This window comes from Schistocerca nitens, chromosome 5 (assembly GCF_023898315.1).
Source record: "Schistocerca nitens isolate TAMUIC-IGC-003100 chromosome 5, iqSchNite1.1, whole genome shotgun sequence".
NCBI lineage: Eukaryota > Metazoa > Arthropoda > Insecta > Orthoptera > Acrididae > Schistocerca > Schistocerca nitens.
In genome coordinates, this window is record NC_064618.1 from 242,324,425 (window position 1) to 242,346,202 (window position 21,778).

Sequence of the window (21,778 nt, forward strand, 5' to 3'; positions counted from 1 at the left end):
CTTATGCGGCCATACTTGGATCGTTACAGGGTCTGGCAGATAAGACTGAGAAGACCAGCCTTGCGCATGGGGTTCAACAAAGTTCACAATTTGCAGCATTGTCTCCAGAGTTTGCCGTGACTCACTGAATCTGAATCGAGTGGAAGGACTAAACCGGTGACTTCAAAGGTTCTGTAACATGCTAGGCTGCGACTTCCTGAACTTGCGCCATAGGGTTCAGAAGTTTCGGTTCAAAATGGTTCAAATGGCTCTGGGCACTATGGGACTTAACTGCTGAGGTCATCAGTCTCCTAGAACTTAGAACTACTTAAACCTAACTAACCTAGCGACATCACACACATCCATGCCCGAGGCAGGATTCGAACCTGTGACCGTAGCGGTCGCGCGATTCCAGACTGTAGCGCCTAGAACCGCTCGGCCACACCGCCCGGCTCAGAAGTTTAGAGTCCCCCTAAATGGATCCGATGTACAATACCCAGGTAGCTGACTGCGTGCGGTGTGCACGCAAGTGTTCTTTAGACTAAATAACTCTCTATCCAGTGTAGAATCCACAAGAATGCTATCCACAAGTGAGAGACTAGTGTTTAATTGCCAAAGCATTCGCAGGAAAGTGTTAGAGTGTGAAGTGCTACCGAAAAGCAGTGAAGCTAGCAAAATACTAGGTAGAGAAAGCTGACTGAAACCTGAAATTGATAGAACTGAGATTTTTGGGGACAATTTAACTCCATATCGTAGAGATAGGCTGATGTGAAATGAGGATGGTGTATTTGTCACTGTAGACAAAAAACTCAGATCCACCGAGATAGAAACTGTAGCTGCATGCGAGATTCATTGGTCAAGACTCAGTGTCAGAGGTCGGGATAAAATGATAACTGGACTCTTCTATTGCCCACCCGTTTCGTCATCTAACCGAAAACTTGAGAGAAAACCTCAGTTCACTTGTAAGCAAGTTGCCCCGTCATACTACAATCATTGGTGCAGACTTTAATCATGGGAAAATTAGTTTTGTTAGCGGTGGACATGACTAGACATCCTGTGAGACATTACTAAATGCCTTCGCTCAAAACTACCATAGTTCGGAACCCCACTCATGATTAAAATATGTTATATCTAATGTGAGCAAATACACCTGCCCTCTTTAAGGATGTCCACATGGAAACGGATATTAGTGATCATGACGCAGTTGTGGCAACAATTATGACCAAAGTGGAAATGACAACTAAAACAATTATAGAGGTATATATCGTCAGCAAACTAGGTAAAGGAGCGACAGTGTCATATGTGAATAAGGAACTTGAAACTTTCAACACAGGGCAGGAGTATGTAGACGAACTATGGTCCACGTTTAAAAGAATAGTTGAGTATGCTCTCGATAGATATGTACTCGGTAGGACAGTTCATAATGGGAAGGACCCTCCGTGGTATACAGTGACTCTAAAGAAACAGAGACTACTGCATGATGGGTGTGAAACAAAGCATAGGACCACAGATAAAAAATGCTGGATGAAATGCGTTTGGCTGTCAAGAGAGCAATGTGTGAAGCCTTCAGTGATTACCGTAGAAGAATACTGTCAAATGATCTTCCACAAAACCCAAACAAATTCTGGTCATATGTAAATACTATTGGTGGCAGCAAAGTTATTGTACAGTCACTCGCGAATGAGACAGGGACTAATAGTGAGCGTAGCAAAGCAAAAGCCGAAATGCTTAATTCAGTTTTCAAATGTTCCTTTACAAAGAAAAACGCAAGAGAATCGCCCCCAATTTAATTCTCGTATCACTGAACGGATGAGTGAAATAGGCGCTAATTCAGTGGTCTTGAGAAACAACTGAAATCGTTAAAATTGAACGGTTCCCCAGTGCCCGATAGAATCCCTTTCAAATTCTATAATGAATTTGCGGCTAAGTTAGCCTCTCTTCTAACTGCAATTTACCGTAGATCCCTCCAACAAAAAACCGTGCCAGATGGTTAGAAGGAAGCACGGGTCACCCATGTTTACAAGAAGTGATCCACAAAATTACCGTCCAATATCCTTGACATCTATTTGTTGCAGAATCTTAGAACGTATTCTGAGCTCAAACATAAAGAGCTATCCCAACCGGCATGGGTTCCGAAAACATCGATCATGCGAAACCCAACTTACACTTTTCTCACGTGACAAAACTGAAATCCTGGAAGGAAGGTAGTTAGATAGATGCAGTATTTAATAGCTCATTGTCACAAGTATGACCACATGGTGTAAGCAGTGAAATTTGTGACTGTATTAGGATTTTTTGGTAGGGAGGACGCAGCATGTTATCTCGGATGGAGAGTCATCGTTGCTGTTCATGTTGTTTATTAATGACCTTGCAGACAGTATTAATAGTGACCTCAGACCTCTTGTAGATGATACAAGTTGCCTTCTGAACTTACATTATTTTTAAATTTATAGTTTATTCGGTGTGTTATTGTCCATGTTACAGAATACAACATAATTCCCGGAAACATTTGTAAAACGTGGAAATATAAAATATTAAACCGAAGACAGCTGTGAGGACAGTAACAAGAACAATAAATGCATAATATAAGTATTTACTTCGTGTTACTCATTTTATTAATATTTAAGGAAAGGAGAAAGAGTTAACTGTATCAGAAACAGGAAAGATATATAAACACACATTTAATAAAAATTGTCTTGCTCGCAGTAAATATTATGACAAAGTTGGCCAGTTTCAACATTTAAACTGCCATTATGAAAAGCAAAAATGAAAAACAGAAGAATTCTATAAAAACCGTTAAAAATAAAGTTGAAAGTCATATAAAACTGTTAAAAATAAAACTGAAAGTCGTATAAAAGTGGAAATTATAGCCATCCTTCTTTTTAGAAGATCAAATTTGTCATATTACATACGATCAAGACCAATTTAATAAAAATATCTATTTCATAAATTACATAGCGGGTTGTAAGTGAGAGTCAAATTTCATAAAAAATGTAAGCATCTAAAAAAATGATACATTGTCTTCTTTCTTGTGCTTGTAAACTAGCTTTTTCTAAAGCAAATTAATTACAAAATTACTGATCTTATCGAATAACAAGATTTTGTCAGTACACTGTAGGTATAGTTTGGACTACTCACATGAATCCGACTATGAACCTGAGAGATAGCAACAACCAGAGCGAGGTTGAGAAAGCCGAGCAGAAGGCCAAGATGCCGTCAATAAGCAAGGCGACTCTGAGCAACTTGATTCGACCCATCATGTCCGAAACGGAGCCCCATAGTAGCGAGCTGCTGATGAGTCCTGCGGACAGACATGAGAAATCACCACACTTGGCTTGTTCGTAATAACATCGGAAGGTGACAAATTAAAAGTACTTCTTTAAATTCAGTGCGATACTACCGACTTGACCAAGAAATCCAATAATACAGTTTTATTTTTTGTGAGTCGTTTTACTAAACTGGTCTTTACATGTATGTGAACGGACATGGGTTATCAAATGACGAGCCAAGATAAAAGTTCAGACAGCGTTGAGATCGTGTATAGCCATCGTCACTAAGCGGTTGAACCAAGAAGCGTCCAACGAAATTAACAGAAACTCGTTCATTAAGACGTGATTTTCCCAGAAGTCACTCGCGTCGCTTCTAGGCCATCCCATGGAACCATTATGGGAGAAGCGCAGCAGGATGTGTGATAAAAGTCCAGCGTTGACGCCATAGAAGAGCAGTGGAGATACAGATGCGCAGAACGGAATTTTTATCAAGAGAATATATCGAATTGAAAGGTCACGTGAGTGTGGCGCGGCGTAAGGTTTATCCGCAAGCGCTCTGCAGATTTTGAATGGCGTTCCGTCGCCAGGACACAGACGGATCTAGTGAAAAAGTATAGTGTGTTTTGTACACCCGTTTCAGGAAATTCATAATAATCCGCATCCAATATCTCAATGAACTTTGCTTAAAGCTTCTAAGGGATACATGCAAGGACATTTCGCTTGCTTGAGAACAGTGTCACAGCTCAGATGTTGGTAATTGCTTTGCAATAGGAAAAGAATGGATAGAAACCACTATTTTATAGGTTTTTCAGTGCACTAGATCGTACTGCCGAGTTCCTGTTTTAGTAAGTTTTGTTGCTGCGGAACTGTGAAACGGCCTCCTATTACACTAAAGTGAACCTGCCCAGAAAGTCACCGTATTTGTAGTTAGGACATTCAGAAAATTTGCGATTTATCACAAACTGGAATATTATAGGGATAAATTTCTTCAGTTTAAACTTACTGGTGACATATGCTCAATCTCTGTTTATGTTCAGAGAAAGTAAAATATTAATCGCACATAACCAACATACATGTCACATGTACTAATGCTTCAAGTTCTTACTGTGACACCGTTAAAATAAGCGCAGTGGTTTGGAGATCTTTATAATGACTCAGTTTCTCACATACAGGATGTGACTCCCAAGAGTCATCAGGTGCATTTGCTCTGGTTTTTGGGCAAGTATTTGCAATTTAGATATTGAAATGTGTACCTAATGTCAGTCCTAACAAATAGTGCTCATCACGTCTCTCATGGGACGCCCAGTGTGAACGTAACGTGTGACCTTATTTCCTACTACAAACAACATTAATTTGAAAGCGGAATTTTATGTGTACAGCTGGACAGATACGTACAAAATCAGTTTAGTGCGATATTCGCTTTAGCGATGTATGTCAACAGGAACAGTAAAAACGACGCATAACCAGACAGCGACTGAACAGCCCTGTTGCGTAACGGTAGCAGACAGTGTGGGTCAGGGTGGCACGAAAGACGGGGAAGCTGGGCAAGGATAGCAACTGGAAATGAGATATTTGTGTTGTACAACCCTGCTGATGAACATCGATAAAACGAATATCGCGCTAGACTCATTTAGGAACATCACCCACCAGGGTAGCCGAGAGCGCTAACGCGCGGCCGGCCGGAGTGGCCGTGCGGTTCTAGGCGCTACAGTCTGGAGCCGAGCGACCGCTACGGTCGCAGGTTCGAATCCTGCCTCGTGCACGGATGTGTGTGATGTCCTTAGGTTAGTTAGGTTTAATTAGTTCTAAGTTCTAGGCGACTGATGACCTCAGAAGTTAAGTCGCATAGTGCTCAGAGCCATTTGAACCGTTTGAACCGCTAACGCGCTGCTTCCTGGACTCGGGTAGGCGCGCCGGCCCCGGATCGAATCCGCCCAGCGGATTAACGATGAGGGCCAGCCTGGATGTGGTTTTTAGGCGGTTTTCCACATCCCGCTAGGTGAATGCCGGGCTGGTTCCCACGTTCCGCGTTCCGTTATACGCGTCGCAGACATTTGAAACACGTCTGCACTATTTCACGATTGACACTATCTGCAGACAGTTGGGGTACACTGATTCCGTCCTGCGGGATACAGGGTGGCGGCAGGAAGGGCATCTGGCCATCCCTAAAACTAACTTTGCCAATTCCGTTGTCACCACGCCGACCGTGCGATCACTGCAGGAATATGGCGTAAGCGAAAGAAAGAAAGACTCATTTAGGAACATCTCTATCGAATAGAGACTAAGATACCGCTTCAAAAATAATTTTTTTTGTAACAGGAATCAAACGAACACTTTCCATTGATACTGTGCGCCGCATGAAACACTTGATGAGCTGTATTTGTCTGTGATGACTTCCGCTACGCACTGGAGAAACGAAATTGCAAATACCTGCCGAAACACGAGAGAAAAAACGCCTGGTGACTCTTAGGACAGAAAGGCAGTAAGTTGCGCAGAAGAACAATTTTAATGTACAGACTTAGAATTCTACCAGGAGAGCTGAGCTGATGTCCCACTTGTTATGCTGACAAGGCATATTGCCAAGATAACAGGCCTCGGAATGGGGTAGGCAGAAACACAGACACTGCAGTGCTACTTAGCAAGGCATTGTGAGGTAACACTACGAATATAACTTCACTACCAGAGCGCTGCTACAAAACCAAACGTAGACAGAAAAAACAGAACTCGGCAGCCGAGAATAGTTACTGAAACCACTATCACAGCAAAGCAAGGAGTGCTGATGGGTCCGATAAACAGAACGGGCACTCTCAGACCCATTACGTCATACGTGCGGGTTTGATCAGTTACATAGGACGACTCTCGGAGTTCAAGAACACATTCTGTCGTGCTGCCTTTTCATCTGCGTGACCAGAACCAAGGCGAATGACAGTCTATTGTGTTTCAGTGAAACCACAACACGCTGACTTATGATGGCCAGCTTGCTACAGGCTTGCTGACTTCAACACCGAGAGGCAGCGAACCTGAAGAACACCACAGCCGTGGTCAGCTGCTGCTGCTGCCTCCTTAGTTCCTCACAGATGAGAAGATTGGTAAGCAGTCTGCCGTCGTCCACTACTGGGTCATCGCAGATGATATGGAAGCTGCCATATTCACACCAACCAGGCGAGACCAATCTGCGGTCCCTCTTGGCTGCCCCCTGAGCATCTGCTGCAGTCCTGGTCAGTCTGTGATGGGTGACCAGGGCATAGTCTTTATTACAACAGGCATCCTAAATCATAGTCGGTAGCCTCCACTGAGAGCACGATGGGCTGTCGTGGAAAGCTCTGAAGTGGTAACCACACTGGGTCATTGCAAAACGACTGAGCAGGCGGCGCCTTCCTCGATCCGCCACTGACGCCGGCACAGCCCGTGACAGTGGCATTGACCTACGGCAGCGACGTCACGACTCTCTCACAGGGCATCAGCACTCCTTCAGGCCCTGTGCACTTCCTCTCGGCTGCCGACTCCAGCTCTGAAGACAGTTACACCTTTGTAAACTCTGCTCGACTAGTAAATATTATTATAGATATCGCTGACGCCTCTGGACATGCAATGGACCACTCATCCTCACTCTACAGGGTGAAAAGTATTTCAACCGACAAACTCTGGGAGGCTGTAGGGGACATCAAAACAAATATTTTTCCCTAATGTCATTTTTTCGTATGAGGAGTATTTAAACCGGTAGAGGAAGATTTATCTGGCGGCAAATTAATGAAACCAACAAACACTTTTACATTTTTATGACCAAGTGACAATACATTAACACAACCCAATTTCAATTACAGTAGATTTTCAAAAATGCCTCCATTGACACGTAAACAAAGGTTAAACCGTCGGATCATGTTCTCTCTGACACGGGCAAAAACCCCAGGAGTATCCTGAATTGTTCCTGCTGCTGCTGCTACTATCCGGGCAACCAGATCCTCTTCTGATGCAGCAGGAGTTGCCTAAACAAGGTTGCGCAACACAAAAAAGTCCAGAGAGGACATATCTTGGAATCGAACAGGGCATGATACAGGACCACCTCTGCCAGTCCACGTTTCTGGGAACCGTCGGTCCACGAATCGACCCACACGACGACTGAAATGTGCCGGCGCCCCGTCATGTTGGAACCACATGTGTTGTCTTGTAGCGAGCGGGACGTCTTCCAGAAACTTCCTCAAACTGCAGCGTTCTTGCTGTGCGACGGCGTCCGTATCCAGGTAATCTGCTAAATGGCCCGGTCTCACACAGACGTTGGTACACAGCAGCAAAAGTCGTATGATGCGGGATACGGCGATTAGGATATCGTTGTTTATAAACACGCTGTACAGCTCGTCCGTTGTGGTGTGCTACGTGGTACTCACCAACCATATCAGTGTACTCACTCCAGGTGTATCGATCCATTAGTAAACAGAGACAATGCACTACTACACTGGTGGACAGCAGTTGCCTACAATTGAAGAGCGTAATACGCCCTCTAACAACCGTAATACGGCCTCTAACAACTGAAGAGCATAATATGACCTCCACTGGTTTAAATAATCCTCATTGAAAGAAATGACATTACAGAAAATATTTGTTTTGATGTCCCCTACAACCTCCCAGAGTTTGTCGGTTTAAATACTTTTCACGTTATACACTCGACATACTGATCGCAAGGGGACCCCAAGAACAAAGGCCGCAACATCGATGCCAGGAAATAGTTTTCCACTACCGTAGCATACAACAGGTATAAACCAAACTGCAGATGAAAACTAATCGAATGAATAGTTTATCAGATCGATAGACAGTACATTTTCACACTGCTGAATTTGTCTACCAGTTGTCTCAGACTCGTAGCCATATTGGCAAATAAATTCCACCTGTGATTTACTGGTATGAATATTGCAGTAAGATCCTTATGGTATTTCCTCCTTTAACGTAATCCGTTTGCGTTTGTGTCGACAACAGTTATGAACCAAATGGTTCAAATGGCTCTGAGTACTATGCGACTCAACTTCTGAGGTCATTAGTCGCCTAGAACTTAGAACTAATTAAACCTAACTAACCTAAGGACATCACACACATCCATGCCCGAGGCAGGATTCGAACCTGCGACCGTAGCGGTCGCTCGGTTGCAGACTGTAGCGCCCAGAACCTCACGGCCACTCCGGCCGGCCAAGTTATGCACCACTGCTATTAGTAACGAATGTGTCAAATCAGAGCACACAGTGTAATATCAAATTTTGGGAGTACGACGGTTCAATCCCGTCTCTGGCCATCCTCATTTAGGTTTTCCGTGATTTCCCTAAATCGTCTCAGGCAAATGCCGGGATGGTTCCTTTGAAAGGGCTCGGCCGATTTCCTTCCCAATCCTTCCCTAACCCGAGCTTGCGCTCCGTCTCTAATGACCTCGTTGTCGACGGGACGTTAAACACTAACCACCACCATTATCAAATTTTGGGTCTTCGGCAGTACGAAATAAACTGTGTCATACCAACGTTAGGTGACTATTTCGTCTCAGTGTTGGCCACATGTGCGTTACCGTTGATACTGCTGCTCTATGACTGAAGCAACCTGTGCAACATCCATTAGGCTCCAGAGCGGGTCATTAACCTCTGCATGACGCCAGTCAAGCGCCACACAAACACGATTTTTCAATTAAACAAAGAAATGGTGAGGCTAGGATTGGTCACTGAGAATGACAGAGTCCTCTTTAATGACAAGTCCGCTAGTTTTGGTTGCGACGGCTAAGATATTCTATATAGTGGCAGCGTCACGCGCATTACCTTGCAGGGTGTTGAGTGGCGTCTTGTGAGACTGGCTGCCACCTATCTGTGTTCAACAGGTGAGCGATGTTATACAAATTATGTCTATTTCTTGCTTCTACGAGCCACGTACGGTAGCCGCGCGGTCTGAGGCGCCTTGAAACGGCACGCGCGCCTTCCCCCGTCGGACGTTCGAGTTTGAGTTAGATTAAGTACTGTGTAAGCTTAGAGACCGATGACCTCAGCAGTTTGGTCACATAAGACATTACCACAAATCTGCAAAATTGCTTCTACGAGCAACGTGTAGCAGCCGACTACTGCAAGTTGTGGAAATATCTAACACCATACACGGTAATGTACCATTTATAATTTTAGTAATCGCTAATAGCTATGAAATTTTCTTATGTTCAAGAAATATGTTTTATTTTCCTTTGCGTGAGTACATTGTACAACTAACGTATAATTTATACTCTGTCTGCATCCAATTATTTTATACTGAAGCGAAACTTTTAGTTCAGCTCCATGTACAATGTTCATACGATCCTAATTTGGCATCGTAGAATGCACTCCGTCTTCAGGCGACAAGTGGCCCATCGGGACCGTCCGACTGCCGTATCATCCTCAGCTGAGGATGCGTATAGGAGGGTCGTGTGGTCAGCACGCCGCTCTCCCGGTCGTTATGATGGTTTCCTTTGACCGGAGCCGCTACTATTCGGTCGAGTAGCTCCTCAGTTGGCAACAGCGCATGGCGGCCCGGATGGTCACCCATCCAAGTGCCAGCCACGCCCGACAGCGCTTAACTTCGGTGGTATGACGGGAACTGGTGTATCCGCTACCGGCAAGGCCATTGCCCATCGTAGAATGGTATAGGAATTAATGTCTTCTGAACAGAAAAATGGACCCATCTCTGTTTACCTTAAATGTCACACTTCTTTTCCTTCCCTCCATTTTCATTCCTGTGCGTTTGAATGGATAAGGAGAATGAAGTGAAAATAGGTAAGCTTAGGGCTAACTATAGATAGTGGGAGTAGATTGACGTTGCACCAACTTAACCTTTGTCGGCAAATTCTACAACGGGAAGTTAGCACCAAAGATAAACGGCGTTACCAGGTTAAGAGACGTCAGGTTACTCACAGCCAATGAAAAACCTGCACCCTACACTGAGTTTGAACAAGGAATCGTTGTCCCTCTCGTTCCGCCACATGGCAGTTATTCGACTGGCTTTAGATACGTGGGACATCACGTTAGGATTCGGAGTACAAAGGAGGGCATTGGAATGTGCTGGTTCGTTACAGAAAACATTAACAATCTGACTTTCAACATGAACGTAGTAACAGAAAACTCGATAAGTATATTAATTATTATTATTTTGGTGGTTTAAAAAGTAAAAAGGAGGACTCAGTCGTAATCATCCAGATCGAGTTTGAACCGTAAGTTTACGCTCTACTTTGAGGTGTCAAAAGTCATGGTATACCTCATAATACAGGGTGATTCAAAAAGAATACCACAACTTTAAAAATGTGTAATTAATGAAAGAAACATAATATAACCTTCTGTTACACATCATTACAAAGAGTATTTAAAAAGGTTTTTTTTCACTCAAAACCAAGTTCAGAGATGTTCAATATGGCCCCCTCCACACACTCGAGCAATATCAACCCGATACTCCAACTCGTTCCACACTCTCTGTAGCATATCAGGCGTAACAGTTTGGATGGCTGCTGTTATTTCTCGTTTCAAATCATCAATGGTGGCTGGGAGCGGTGGCCGAAACACCATATCCATAACATACCCCCATAAGAAAAAATCGCAGGGGGTAAGATCAGGGCTTGTTGGAGGCCAGTGATGAAGTGCTGTGTCACGGGCTGCCTGGTGGCCGATCCATCGTCAATGTCCTGCTGAAATATGAATTGTTGTGCTTCTTGTTCGAGCTGAGGGAACAGCCAATTCTCTAACATCTCCAGATACTGTAGTCCAGTTACAGTAGCACCTTCGAAGAAAAAGGGACCAAAAACTTTATTGGCTGAAATGGCACAAAAAACGTTCACCTTAGGCGAGTCACGTTCATACTGAGTTGTTTCCCGCGGATTCTCTGTGCCCCATATACAGACATTGTGACGGTTGACTTTCCCGTTAGTATGGAAAGTTGCTTCATCACTAAACACAATCTTTGAAACGAAAGATTCATCTGTTTCCATTTGAGCAAGGATAAAATCACAGAAATCGGTTCTTTTAATCTTATCAGCTGCAGACAGTGCTTGAACCAATTTCAGACGATAAGGTTTCATAACTAACCTTTTTCGTAGGACTCTCCATACAGTTGATTGTGGAATTTGCAGCTCTCTGCTAGCTCTGCGAGTCGATTTTCCTGGGCTGCGAACAAATGCTTGCTGGATGCGTGCTACATTTTCATCACTCGTTCTCGGCCGTCCAGAACTTTTCCCTTTGCACAAACAACCATTCTCTGTAAACTGTTTATACCAACGTTTAATACACCACCTATCAGGAGGTTTAACACCATACTTCGTTCGAAATGCACGCTGAACAACTGTCGTCGATTCACTTCTGCCGTACTCAATAACACAAAAAGCTTTCTGTTGAGCGGTCGCCATCTTAGCATCAACTGACGCTGACGCCTAGTCAACAGCGCCTCAAGCGACCAAATGTACAACTAAATGAAACTTTATAGCTCCCTTAATTCGCCGACAGATAGTGCTTAGCTCTGCCTTTTGTCGTTGCAGAAATTCCTAAAGTTGTGGTATTCTTTTTGAATCACCTTGTATAGTGCCGTACCTCCTTTTGCCCAGCGTAGAACATTAACTCGACATAGCATGGACTCAACAAGTCGTTGGAAGTCCTATGCAAAAATATTGAGCCATGCTGTATCTATAGATATTCATAATTGCGAAACTGTTGCCGGTGCAGGATTTTGTGCATGATCTGAACTCTTGATAAGACCCATATGTGTTCGATGGACTCACGTCGGGCGATCCGAGTCGCCAAATCATTCGCTCGAATTGTCCGAAATGTTCTTCAAACCACTCGTGAACAATTGTGGTTTGGTGTTCTGGCGCATTGTCTTCGGTAAAAACTCCATCGTTGTTTACGAACATGACGTCCATGAATGACGCAGTCCATTCCATGCAAACACAGCCCGCACCGTTCTGGAGTCACCACCAGCTTGCACAGTGCCTTGTTGATAACTTGAATCCATAGCTTCATAGTGTCTTCGCCACGCTAGAACCCTACCATCAGCTCTCACCATTGCCACGAGCCCAGGAGACAAACTGACAAACTGACTTGAAACACAAGCCCCACTTAGCAAATTTTATTGAATTTTCCACCACGAGAAAGGATAAATGTATGAAATCGCAGCTAACACACCAATAAAGGTAACTGCATAATATCTATGCAGCAAAAGCACCATCCCTGACTCCCAAGAAAAAAAAGTAAAATAAAATCTGTAAGCATTTGGCACCTAAGGATCCCAGGTGTCAAATAGCAGTCAAACACGACGTGTTATCACCAAAAATTTTGTATTTTAGCGGCTACGTTACAATAGAAAGCTCCCAGATGACCGTCATGTCTAACTAGACGTAAGTAGAAATGTAATCCATAAAAATACGTTCATGATCGTAAGTAAGATGTACATAAGATGTGTTATTGACAACACCCACAGGTGCACTTGAAAATGGCATTGTAAGCCGGAACAGTAAGCATAGTATGTAAGTTCAATGCATTTTTAAACTTCAGTGCTGGCCATTGAAAGTACTCCAAAAATATTAAGTTTGGAGACATAAAATGCAGCAAATTATAAAACTATACCATATGCCTCTGTTACTCTTTCTCGCGCTTCGTTTATTCATTTCTCTCTTTCTTATAGACGAGCACACTATAATAGTCAAAATTTTGACGCATTTATTTGGCGCATTTCTCGACTACGTATATACTACTTTACAGAGTAAACGTATCTGAACTTTTGAACTTTTGAACACAATAGACAACACATTTCATTCTCCTGTGCAGAGACGCACATAGAACTGAAGTTTGTACTAGCTTACTACAGTAATTTAGCGTTTTGTGAAAAATATTTTTACAATTTGAGTGGAGGTCAATCTGAAAGCAATAATAATAGTGAACAGAACACACACGTATAACCATTAATCAAATGGTGAAAATCGGAAGGAAAAATCCGTCGAAGCTTCTCAAATGATTACTCAGAATGTGGTTTGTTGGTGCTAGTAGTATAGCTTCATATTATGACTACTTTATTATAAACATAATGGTTTCTAAATCTGCATAAAACGAAAGAAATGGGTAAGACTGTCGTTATACATCTGAATGCGCGATAAAACTCCTCAAAATGTGTTCGGTTGACTGTCAGTCAACTGTAACACTACTAAATGTGGATTACGCAGAAATTGTCTTATTACTAGCGGCTCTGCCCACTCACGTAGTGAACATCTGCCAGGCGAAGTGAACAGCAATGGCGGTTAATAGAGTCACAGCCTTGACCATCTTTTGAAACATAAACACAACAGTCTTCTTGAGTTACAGCTCAATCACGAACTAGAAAGAGGAACTTATAGGGAAGAAAATGAATCGCCAGCGTAAAAACAGCTCTACAGCTGTTGCTGAGGTCACGATACACACTACGAAATTTAAAAATCATAGTGGATCATTATAATATTCAAAAAGCTTACGGGAACACCGAAAATTGAAGTACCGAATTTTAATATTAGTTATACAGGGAGACAAACGACATTTATGTAATTTTTAAGGCATTTTGCCATAGGTGTACACAAAAAATCGTGTGTGTACCTAGCAGGTAAGAGAGGTAAAATGAAGTAAACATACACACATGATAAATGTTTTCCTATGTCTCTCATACTGCTACCAACTTCTACCACGCGTACCGATCAGGTGCTATGATAGAAATATTGCAGTTAATTTGCAGTAAGACAAGCATACCGGACAGCTAAACTACCACAACTGTTAGGTCATTGACCTTGTTAGCAGTGGAAAACAAAATACTGTAGTAACAAAGCCTTCGGGGCCAACACAGACTGAAGATAACTTTGTTTACTGCCGTATTTTTTTCGCTTACTTTGGTCTGAGTATAACCGGAACTAATTTCGTGTTCATTTGCCATCGTTACCACATAATTTGAAGTAACTTCCTAATCTTCAATTTCTTTATTTTCAATAACTACGACTTCTCGTATTCGTACGGAAACTATACTTATTTTAGCCTATGTCTCGAAGAACAACATTAACGAGACTAATGCATCCTACTACTATGATAACGACAATAAGATCTTTTGGTACTTTGCTATGGAAACTAAGATTTACTCCTGCTATGGCTTTCTCTTTGCATCCGTAGCGGAAACAGTAATTCAAAATTGAAGTTACATATAAACAAAATGGTAAAAACAGAGTAATTCTTCTAATATTTAGGTTTAGTTTTTGCGTAAAACATAACCAGCGCTGTATCGGAGTCACCCGACAACCTTAAGCTTGGTATTGAGTACATGTAGAGCAGACTATGTTCCTCCAACAAGTAGAACACCTATAGAGTGACGATCTCGTATTCGCATTTCGTAGACACCTTAATCATTTTCATTTGATATTTGAATAGACGTGGCTTAAAGATTTTAAGACGGAAACGGAAAGACACTTTGATTATTTGCGTGAAATGCGCCGCTCGAACGCCGCTATTTTATTGCTTTTACACCAAATGAAGGGGCAGTCACCACTATTATCTACATTTTGTATTGTACTTTATCGTGTATTGTGATAGTGTTACGAAAAACGAGCTTGCAGCCAATCAACTGTTTACCAAACATTGAAATATTTTTAAGGTCAAAATTCTTCCATTTTTACTTTCTGGTACCATATCTTTTACTTCCGTTCATTCTTAGGAACAGTAACACACACACACACACACACACACACATATATATATATACATATATATATATATATATATATATATATATATATATAAACGCACAACCATACGGAAATAGTTTTTCTACGTGAATAGGAGAACCAGTAACTTGCTAGAAAATTACTGTAGTGATCAGCTGAGTACGTTATTCTTAAATGAGAAGTAAGATAGTATTCACGCTTGTGCAGTTACCAGCATAACCGATGGCGTTGAGGGCTCCCTTGTCAATACTGGAAAGCTTGAGATCGCACTGCGACAGCGGAATGACGTATGCCATAGCAGTTGTGTCAAACACGCACACCATGGCCGATAGGAAAGCCGCCGCCATTAACATAATGTTGAACCAACCAAAACCTAAAATAGAACAATCCAAATCAGCTTTTGTTTACTTTAGCAATGTTGTGCTTTACACAGAATCTGAGGATCGGTAGATGCTGCAGCAGTCTACTGCGCAGGCAAATTTGGTAGAAAATCCGAAGAAATTCTGGTCGCATGTAAAGTACACAAGCGGCAAGACGCAGTCAATAACTTCGCTGCGCAGTGCCGATGGTACTGTTACCGACGACTGTGCCGCTGAAGCGGAGTTATTGAACGCACTTTTCCGAAATTCCTTCACCATGGAAGACGAATAGAATATTCCAGAATTTGAAACACGAACAGCTGCTAGCATGAGTTTCTTAGAAGCAGATATCTTAGGGGTTGCGAAGCAACTCAAATCGCTTGATACAGGCAAGTCTTCAGGTCCAGATTGTATACTGATTAGGTTTCTTTCAGATTACGCTGATACAATAGCTCCCTACTTAGCAATCATATACAACCGCTCGCTCACCGATAAATCTGTACCTACAGATTGGAAAATTGCGCAGGTCGCACCAGTGTTTAAGAAGGGTAGTAGGAGTAATCCATCGAACTACAGACCTACATCATTGACGTCGGTTTGCAGTAGGGTTTTGGAGCATATACTGTATTCAAACATTATGAATCACCTCGAAAGGAACGATCTATTGATACGTAATCAGCATGGTTTCAGAAAACATCGTTCTTGTGCAACGCAGCTAGCTCTTTATTCGCACGAAGTAATCACCGCTATCGGCAGGGGATCTCAAGTTGATTCCGTATTTCTAGATTTCCGGAAAGCTCTTGACACCGCTCCTCACAAGCGACTTCTAATCAAGCTGCGGGCCTATGGGGTATCGTCTCAGTTGTGCGACTGGATTCGTGATTTCCTGTCAGGAAGGTCGCAGTTCGTAGTAATAGACGGCAAATAATCTATATAATTGACCTGGGTGACAATCTGAGCAGTTCTCTTAGGTTGTTCGCAAATGATGCTGTAATTTACCGTCTATTAAGGTCATCTGAAGACCAGTATCATTTGCAAAGCGATTTAGATAAGATTGCTGTATGGTGTGACAGGTGGCAGTTGACGCTAAATAACGAAAAGTGTGAGGTGATCCACATGAGTTCCAAAAGAAATCCGTTGGAATTCGATTACTCGATAAATAGTACAATTCTCAAGGCTGTCAATTCAACGAATTACCTGGGTGTAAAAATTACGAACAACTTCAGTTGGAAAGACAACATAGATAATATTGTGGGGAAGGCGAGCCAAAGGTTGCGTTTCATTGGCAGGACACTTAGAAGATGCAACAAGTCCACTAAAGTGACAGCTTACACTACACTCGTTCGTCCTCTATTAGAATATTGCTGCGCGGTGTGGGATCCTTACCAGGTGGGATTGACGGAGGACATCGAAAGGGTACAAAAAGGGCAGCTCGTTTTGTATTATAACGTAATAGGGGAGAGAGTGTGGCAGATATGATACGCGAGTTGGGATGGAAGTCATTAAAGCAAAGACGTTTATCGTCGCGGCGAGATCTATTTACGAAATTTCAGTCACCAACTTTCTCTTCCAAATGCTAAAATATTTTGTTGAGCCCAACCTACATAGGTAGGAATGATAATCAAAATAAAATAAGAGAAATCAGAGCTCGAACAGAAAGGTTTAGGTGTTCGTTTTTCCCGCGCGCTGTTCGGGAGTGGAATGGTAGAGAGATAGTATGATTGTGGTTCGATGAACCCTCTGCCAAGCACTTAAATGTGAATTGCAGAGTAATCATGTAGATGTAGATGAAGTACGAACATAAGCTGTTGATCCAACACTAGCCCGAGAAATCAAGCATGTAACCGAGAAAGTTGTTCTTGAACAGTTCCCAACAGTAGTATATTGTTCATTTTCTTATTTTCGATCTACTTATGCGAATAACTCGCGTAGGCCCTGTGACTGTTACCCATGCTGACTGTTCCCTTATTCAAACAGAATATTATAAACTCTGGTTGTTCAACACGTATTTTTGTGTATTTTACTGGGGTCGATAATGTAATTGATGTATCTAAAAATAATGTTTTGATAAAATATTCTTGATCTGAGGATCGGAAAGTTATTCACAATCAAAATTTTGAGTCTTCTAGTATGTTCCGTTTTTAATTGGCGATTATTTCCAAAATTCAGCTACGTAGTTTTGTGCCCCTACATTTTTCGATTAAAAATGCCCAATTTGTAAAAAAGCAAATGGGTCTTCTCCATTCCAGAATTTTTGTTATTTTCAGATTCCATGATATCTTCAATAATTTTATTACTTTTGTACAGCATGTGCACAATAGATTCTCAAATACCAAATGAATAGGGTGTTCCAGGAAGAATGGATAATATTCAATGATACGACAGGAACGCTCATTTGAAGCAAAAAACTTCCCTTCGTCGGGGAATGTGACAGTTCTGGTGCAATAAAACCTACTTCCTACATGCTGTCTACACTGATACCCCCATAATTTCTTGAAAAGGAGCGTGATGGAGTGAAAGGGAACTGATATTTGCTGACAGTAATTTTTATTTTTTACTTTGTTTATTTTTTAAAGACAGGCGTGTTGACAATGTATAAGATTTAGTCTGTGTTGCTCATTTGTATTATATCAATAGACCCCACCTGCAGCTTTTTAAAAATCAAACTCCCATGTATGAACGTCGTATCACCAGAACTATGTGGCATACAATGGTATAATTCTGTAGGTACATTCAGAGGTATGTGTGGATAACGTCTGCAATATCTTGGGAATAGAGTTACTTGTAAACAAGTAGTAAATTGAAACGCCGTGCTTGATGCTGCAGTTTTACTGTGTGAATGGCGAAAACGTAGGAAACGATAAACTTTTTTCTTTTCGTCATTCTAGCGAGAAAAACTTCGTAAAGGTTTGAAACCATATGTAAAGTGTTGGAGGTCGCTAAGTGTTCTCATTCTCAAAAACCAAATGAATAGGGTGTACCAGGAACAATGGTTAATATTCAATGACACGACAGGAACGTTCATTTGAAGCAAACAACTTTATATGGACGCTAACGAACCTGTCGGTTATCATCTGCTAAATGTGTTTTGCAATCGGATACATCCTAATCTTCTTGCGACCTTTGTGTCCATATAGTGCTCTAGATCTCTCTTTGTTCACCTCCTAGCCTTCTCTCACTCCATCTCTTTCTCCCCTATCTCTATCCATTTCCTCCCCCCTTCGCTGTCCGTCTCTTCTTCCCCCCTCTCTCTGACCTTGAGCCTTGTTTACTGCTATTGGAAACTGAAATCGTTTAAAATGAACGAGTAAATTGATTGCGATCACTGGTTATTGGTATATGAGAGAGACCTCTCCAGCTCTGAGGGTAGCTGCTTCAGCGACAGTATTTTATTTAGATTTGATCTGCAAACGGACATGAGTACAAAGTTTTGCGCAACTGAAATTCTGCAGTCGCGTTCTAAGCAGCATCAGGCGTCCAACAACCGTTTTTGTTGCTGAGTCAAGGTGTGTGGGACAGACTTTTCACTTACTTTTTTCTTCTTCAAAACACTGATAGAATGTCTTGAATACTTTATTTAGGGATTCATTTGTGACAAGACAACGTTGGCACACTACTTGATGTCCAGCCTAAAAAAATTAAAAGAAAACAAAATTCGTTATTGACTTACATTTACACTGTTGACTCACTGACACTACTGCCGCACATCCACTGCTTAACCCTGCCTGTTCGCAACTGACTGGTGGAATGCACATCTGTAGTTTACAGTTGTTAGTTCCAGCTGCCACCGTAGTTACTGCGCTGACATCGCTTAGACGCCAGGATTAAAATCAGTCTCTGAAATTTTTGGACGAGCAGGTACGGGGAATGCACTCTATGAAACCCAACGTTGACATATCGTACACGTTTCGAAGTACGAATCAGGTTTGACATCTTCGTCGAACGAACTAATCTTACCACTTAACGATATCATAGCCTAAGGTGACGTCAGTAACGGAATGAGAAAGTAACAGCCTACGAGTTCGGCGAACAATCAGAAAATCCTTAACTGTATGCTGTCGCTTCTGCTTACTTTCTCGGGCAAATACCAATGGAAAACTTGACCCTAATTTGTAGAAACTGAGTCTAACATTACACTGGAACCACTATTTTTGCGGGCGTGGCTACAGAGTCAGGGTGAGGCGACTGTAGCCTCAATTACTTTTTATGAATAGCCGGTCCATAGCTACCTCAAATATTTTTTGCGAAGCTGGCTGCTAACATGCTTGCGAAGGTGGACCAGTGGAAGAGGAAGTTGTAGTGTTTAAAGGTTTGGAACTAAAGGTAAGGTAGGACACAACGACGATTACAGAAAAGGATAAAAAGGTCGGATATTTAAAAAACGGTATGTGAAATGCCTGACATTGACAACATGAAATGACACGAACGTCTATTGCTGGCCTACGACAGCGGAACCTGCATATTAGAGGTCCCGATGATATCTCCTGATTAATGTTCCTTTTTATCACCTAATTTGTTTATCCTGGCGATTTATATTTTGACTTTGTGGTTTACAGGCCGAAAACCCTAAAATCAGATCGCCAACAATTTTTAGTATGACTAAGAACAGAATAATCTAAAATATTGCTACGTCAAGATATATTTCACTTGAAAAACTCGTTCCGTGTTTCTGGTTTTGCAGAAGGCTTTTGACACTGTAACACACTAGCGGCTCGTAGTGAAATTGCGTACTTATAGAATATCGTCTCAGTCATGTGACTGGAGTTGTGATTTCCTGTCAGAGAGGTCACAGTTCGTAGTAATTGACGGAAAGTCATCGAGTAAAACAGAAGTGATTTCTGGCGTTCCCCAAGGTAGTGTTACAGGCACTTTGCTGTCCCTTATCTATATAAACGATTTGAGAGACAATTTGAGCAGCCGTCTTGGGTTGTTTGCAGATGATGCTGTCGCTTATTGACTAATAAAGTTATCAGAAGCTCAAACCACATTGCAAAATGATTTAGAAAAGATGTCTGATTGGTGCGAAAATTGGCAGTTGCCCCTAAATAACGAAAAGTGTGAGGTCATCCACATGAGTGCTAAAAGGAACTCGTTAAACTTCGGTTACACGATAAATCAGTCAAATCTAAAAGTCGTAAAATCAAATAAATGCCTAGGTATTACAATTACGAACAACTTAAATTGGAAGGAACACATAGAAAATGCTTTGGAGAAGGCTAACCAAAGACTGCTTTTATTGACAGGGCACTTAGAAAATGTTACAGATCTACTAAGGAGACTGCCCATACTACGCTTGTCCGTCCTCTTTTAGAATACTGCTGCGCAGTGTGGGATCCTTATCAGATAAGATTGACGGAGTACATCGAAAAAGTTCAAAGAAGGACAGCACGTTTTGTATTTTCACCGAATAGGGGAGAGAGTGCCACTGAAATGATACAGGATTAGGGGTGGACATCACTAAAACAAAGGGCGTTTTTTGTTGCTACGGAATCTTCTCACGAAATTCCAATCACCAACTTTCTACGCCGAATGCGAAAATGGTGTGTTGACCCCGATCTACATAGGGAGAAACTATCGCCATGATGAAATAAGGCAAATCAGACCTCTTACGGAAAGATATTGGTGTTCGTTTTCTCCTCGCGCTGTACGAGATTGGAATAACAGAGAATTGTGAGGGTGGTTCGATGAGCCCACTGCCAGGCACTTAAATGTGATTTGCAGAGTATCCATGTAGATGTAGAATGATTTTAAACTATTACTTGTTACTTTCAGTTCTTATCTTTGGCAAGTACAGTAAGAAGCACATTAATTCACAGAAAGTGTATTCCTTACGAGAATTACTGCACGCTCGACGCATTTACGTCCCAGGTAGCTACTTTACCTACCATTCGCTTTATTCACTAAAAATACAATTGTTTTTAGTAAAAATAACTATTCATGTTAGAAATAATATTTTCGACAGCACTAACCTGTCTGAGCGATTGCTGTCTCGAAATCACATGGCTCTGCCATCTTCCCCAGCGAGAGATCTGCAAACACAAGTTAAAAATATGCAGTCTACGTGAATAACGCTTGTGAGAGCGGTGGTGGGTTCGGTACTTACCGTATGCAGCTTGCATTTGTCTCACTTGTCACACTCGAAAGAATTGAAGTTGAGGTCACTTTTAGTAAACGCACTACATTCGTATGGAACATTTTGTTAGCAGAATGAGGAGCTGAGTATCTTAAACCATTCTTGGTTGGTGTATCGCATTAAACACAACATTTGTGTTTAGCACCCAGTTGTAAGATGGATCACGCGAAACCGGAGCTGTGTCAGAGCCTTACTTACATTCATCTGTTGCCGGTACACAGGACACATATCGAAAGACTAGTGAACAGTGAGGCGTAACCATGGAAACACGCTTGTTTTTAACTGTGAACTAAAAGTCACTCGCAGCAGTACTGCGGGCTATCTGAGACGCATATTAAGT

At 42.0% G+C, this 21,778-nt stretch overlaps 1 protein-coding gene across 1 annotated transcript in view; it reads right to left on the bottom strand.

The window, feature by feature from the left end:
* The window catches only part of LOC126260363 (uncharacterized), a 151,596-nt gene extending 130,172 nt beyond the window's left edge, over window positions 1-21,424 (bottom strand). Inside the window, exons 1-4 of the mRNA XM_049957691.1 lie at window positions 21,409-21,424; window positions 21,275-21,334; window positions 15,158-15,319; window positions 3,118-3,280 (exon numbers count right to left, since the gene is read on the bottom strand). Coding sequence (XP_049813648.1) covers window positions 3,118-3,280; window positions 15,158-15,319; window positions 21,275-21,334; window positions 21,409-21,424 — 401 coding nt within the window. The remainder of the gene's footprint in view (window positions 1-3,117; window positions 3,281-15,157; window positions 15,320-21,274; window positions 21,335-21,408) is intronic.
* Window positions 21,425-21,778: the final 354 nt, after the last annotated feature.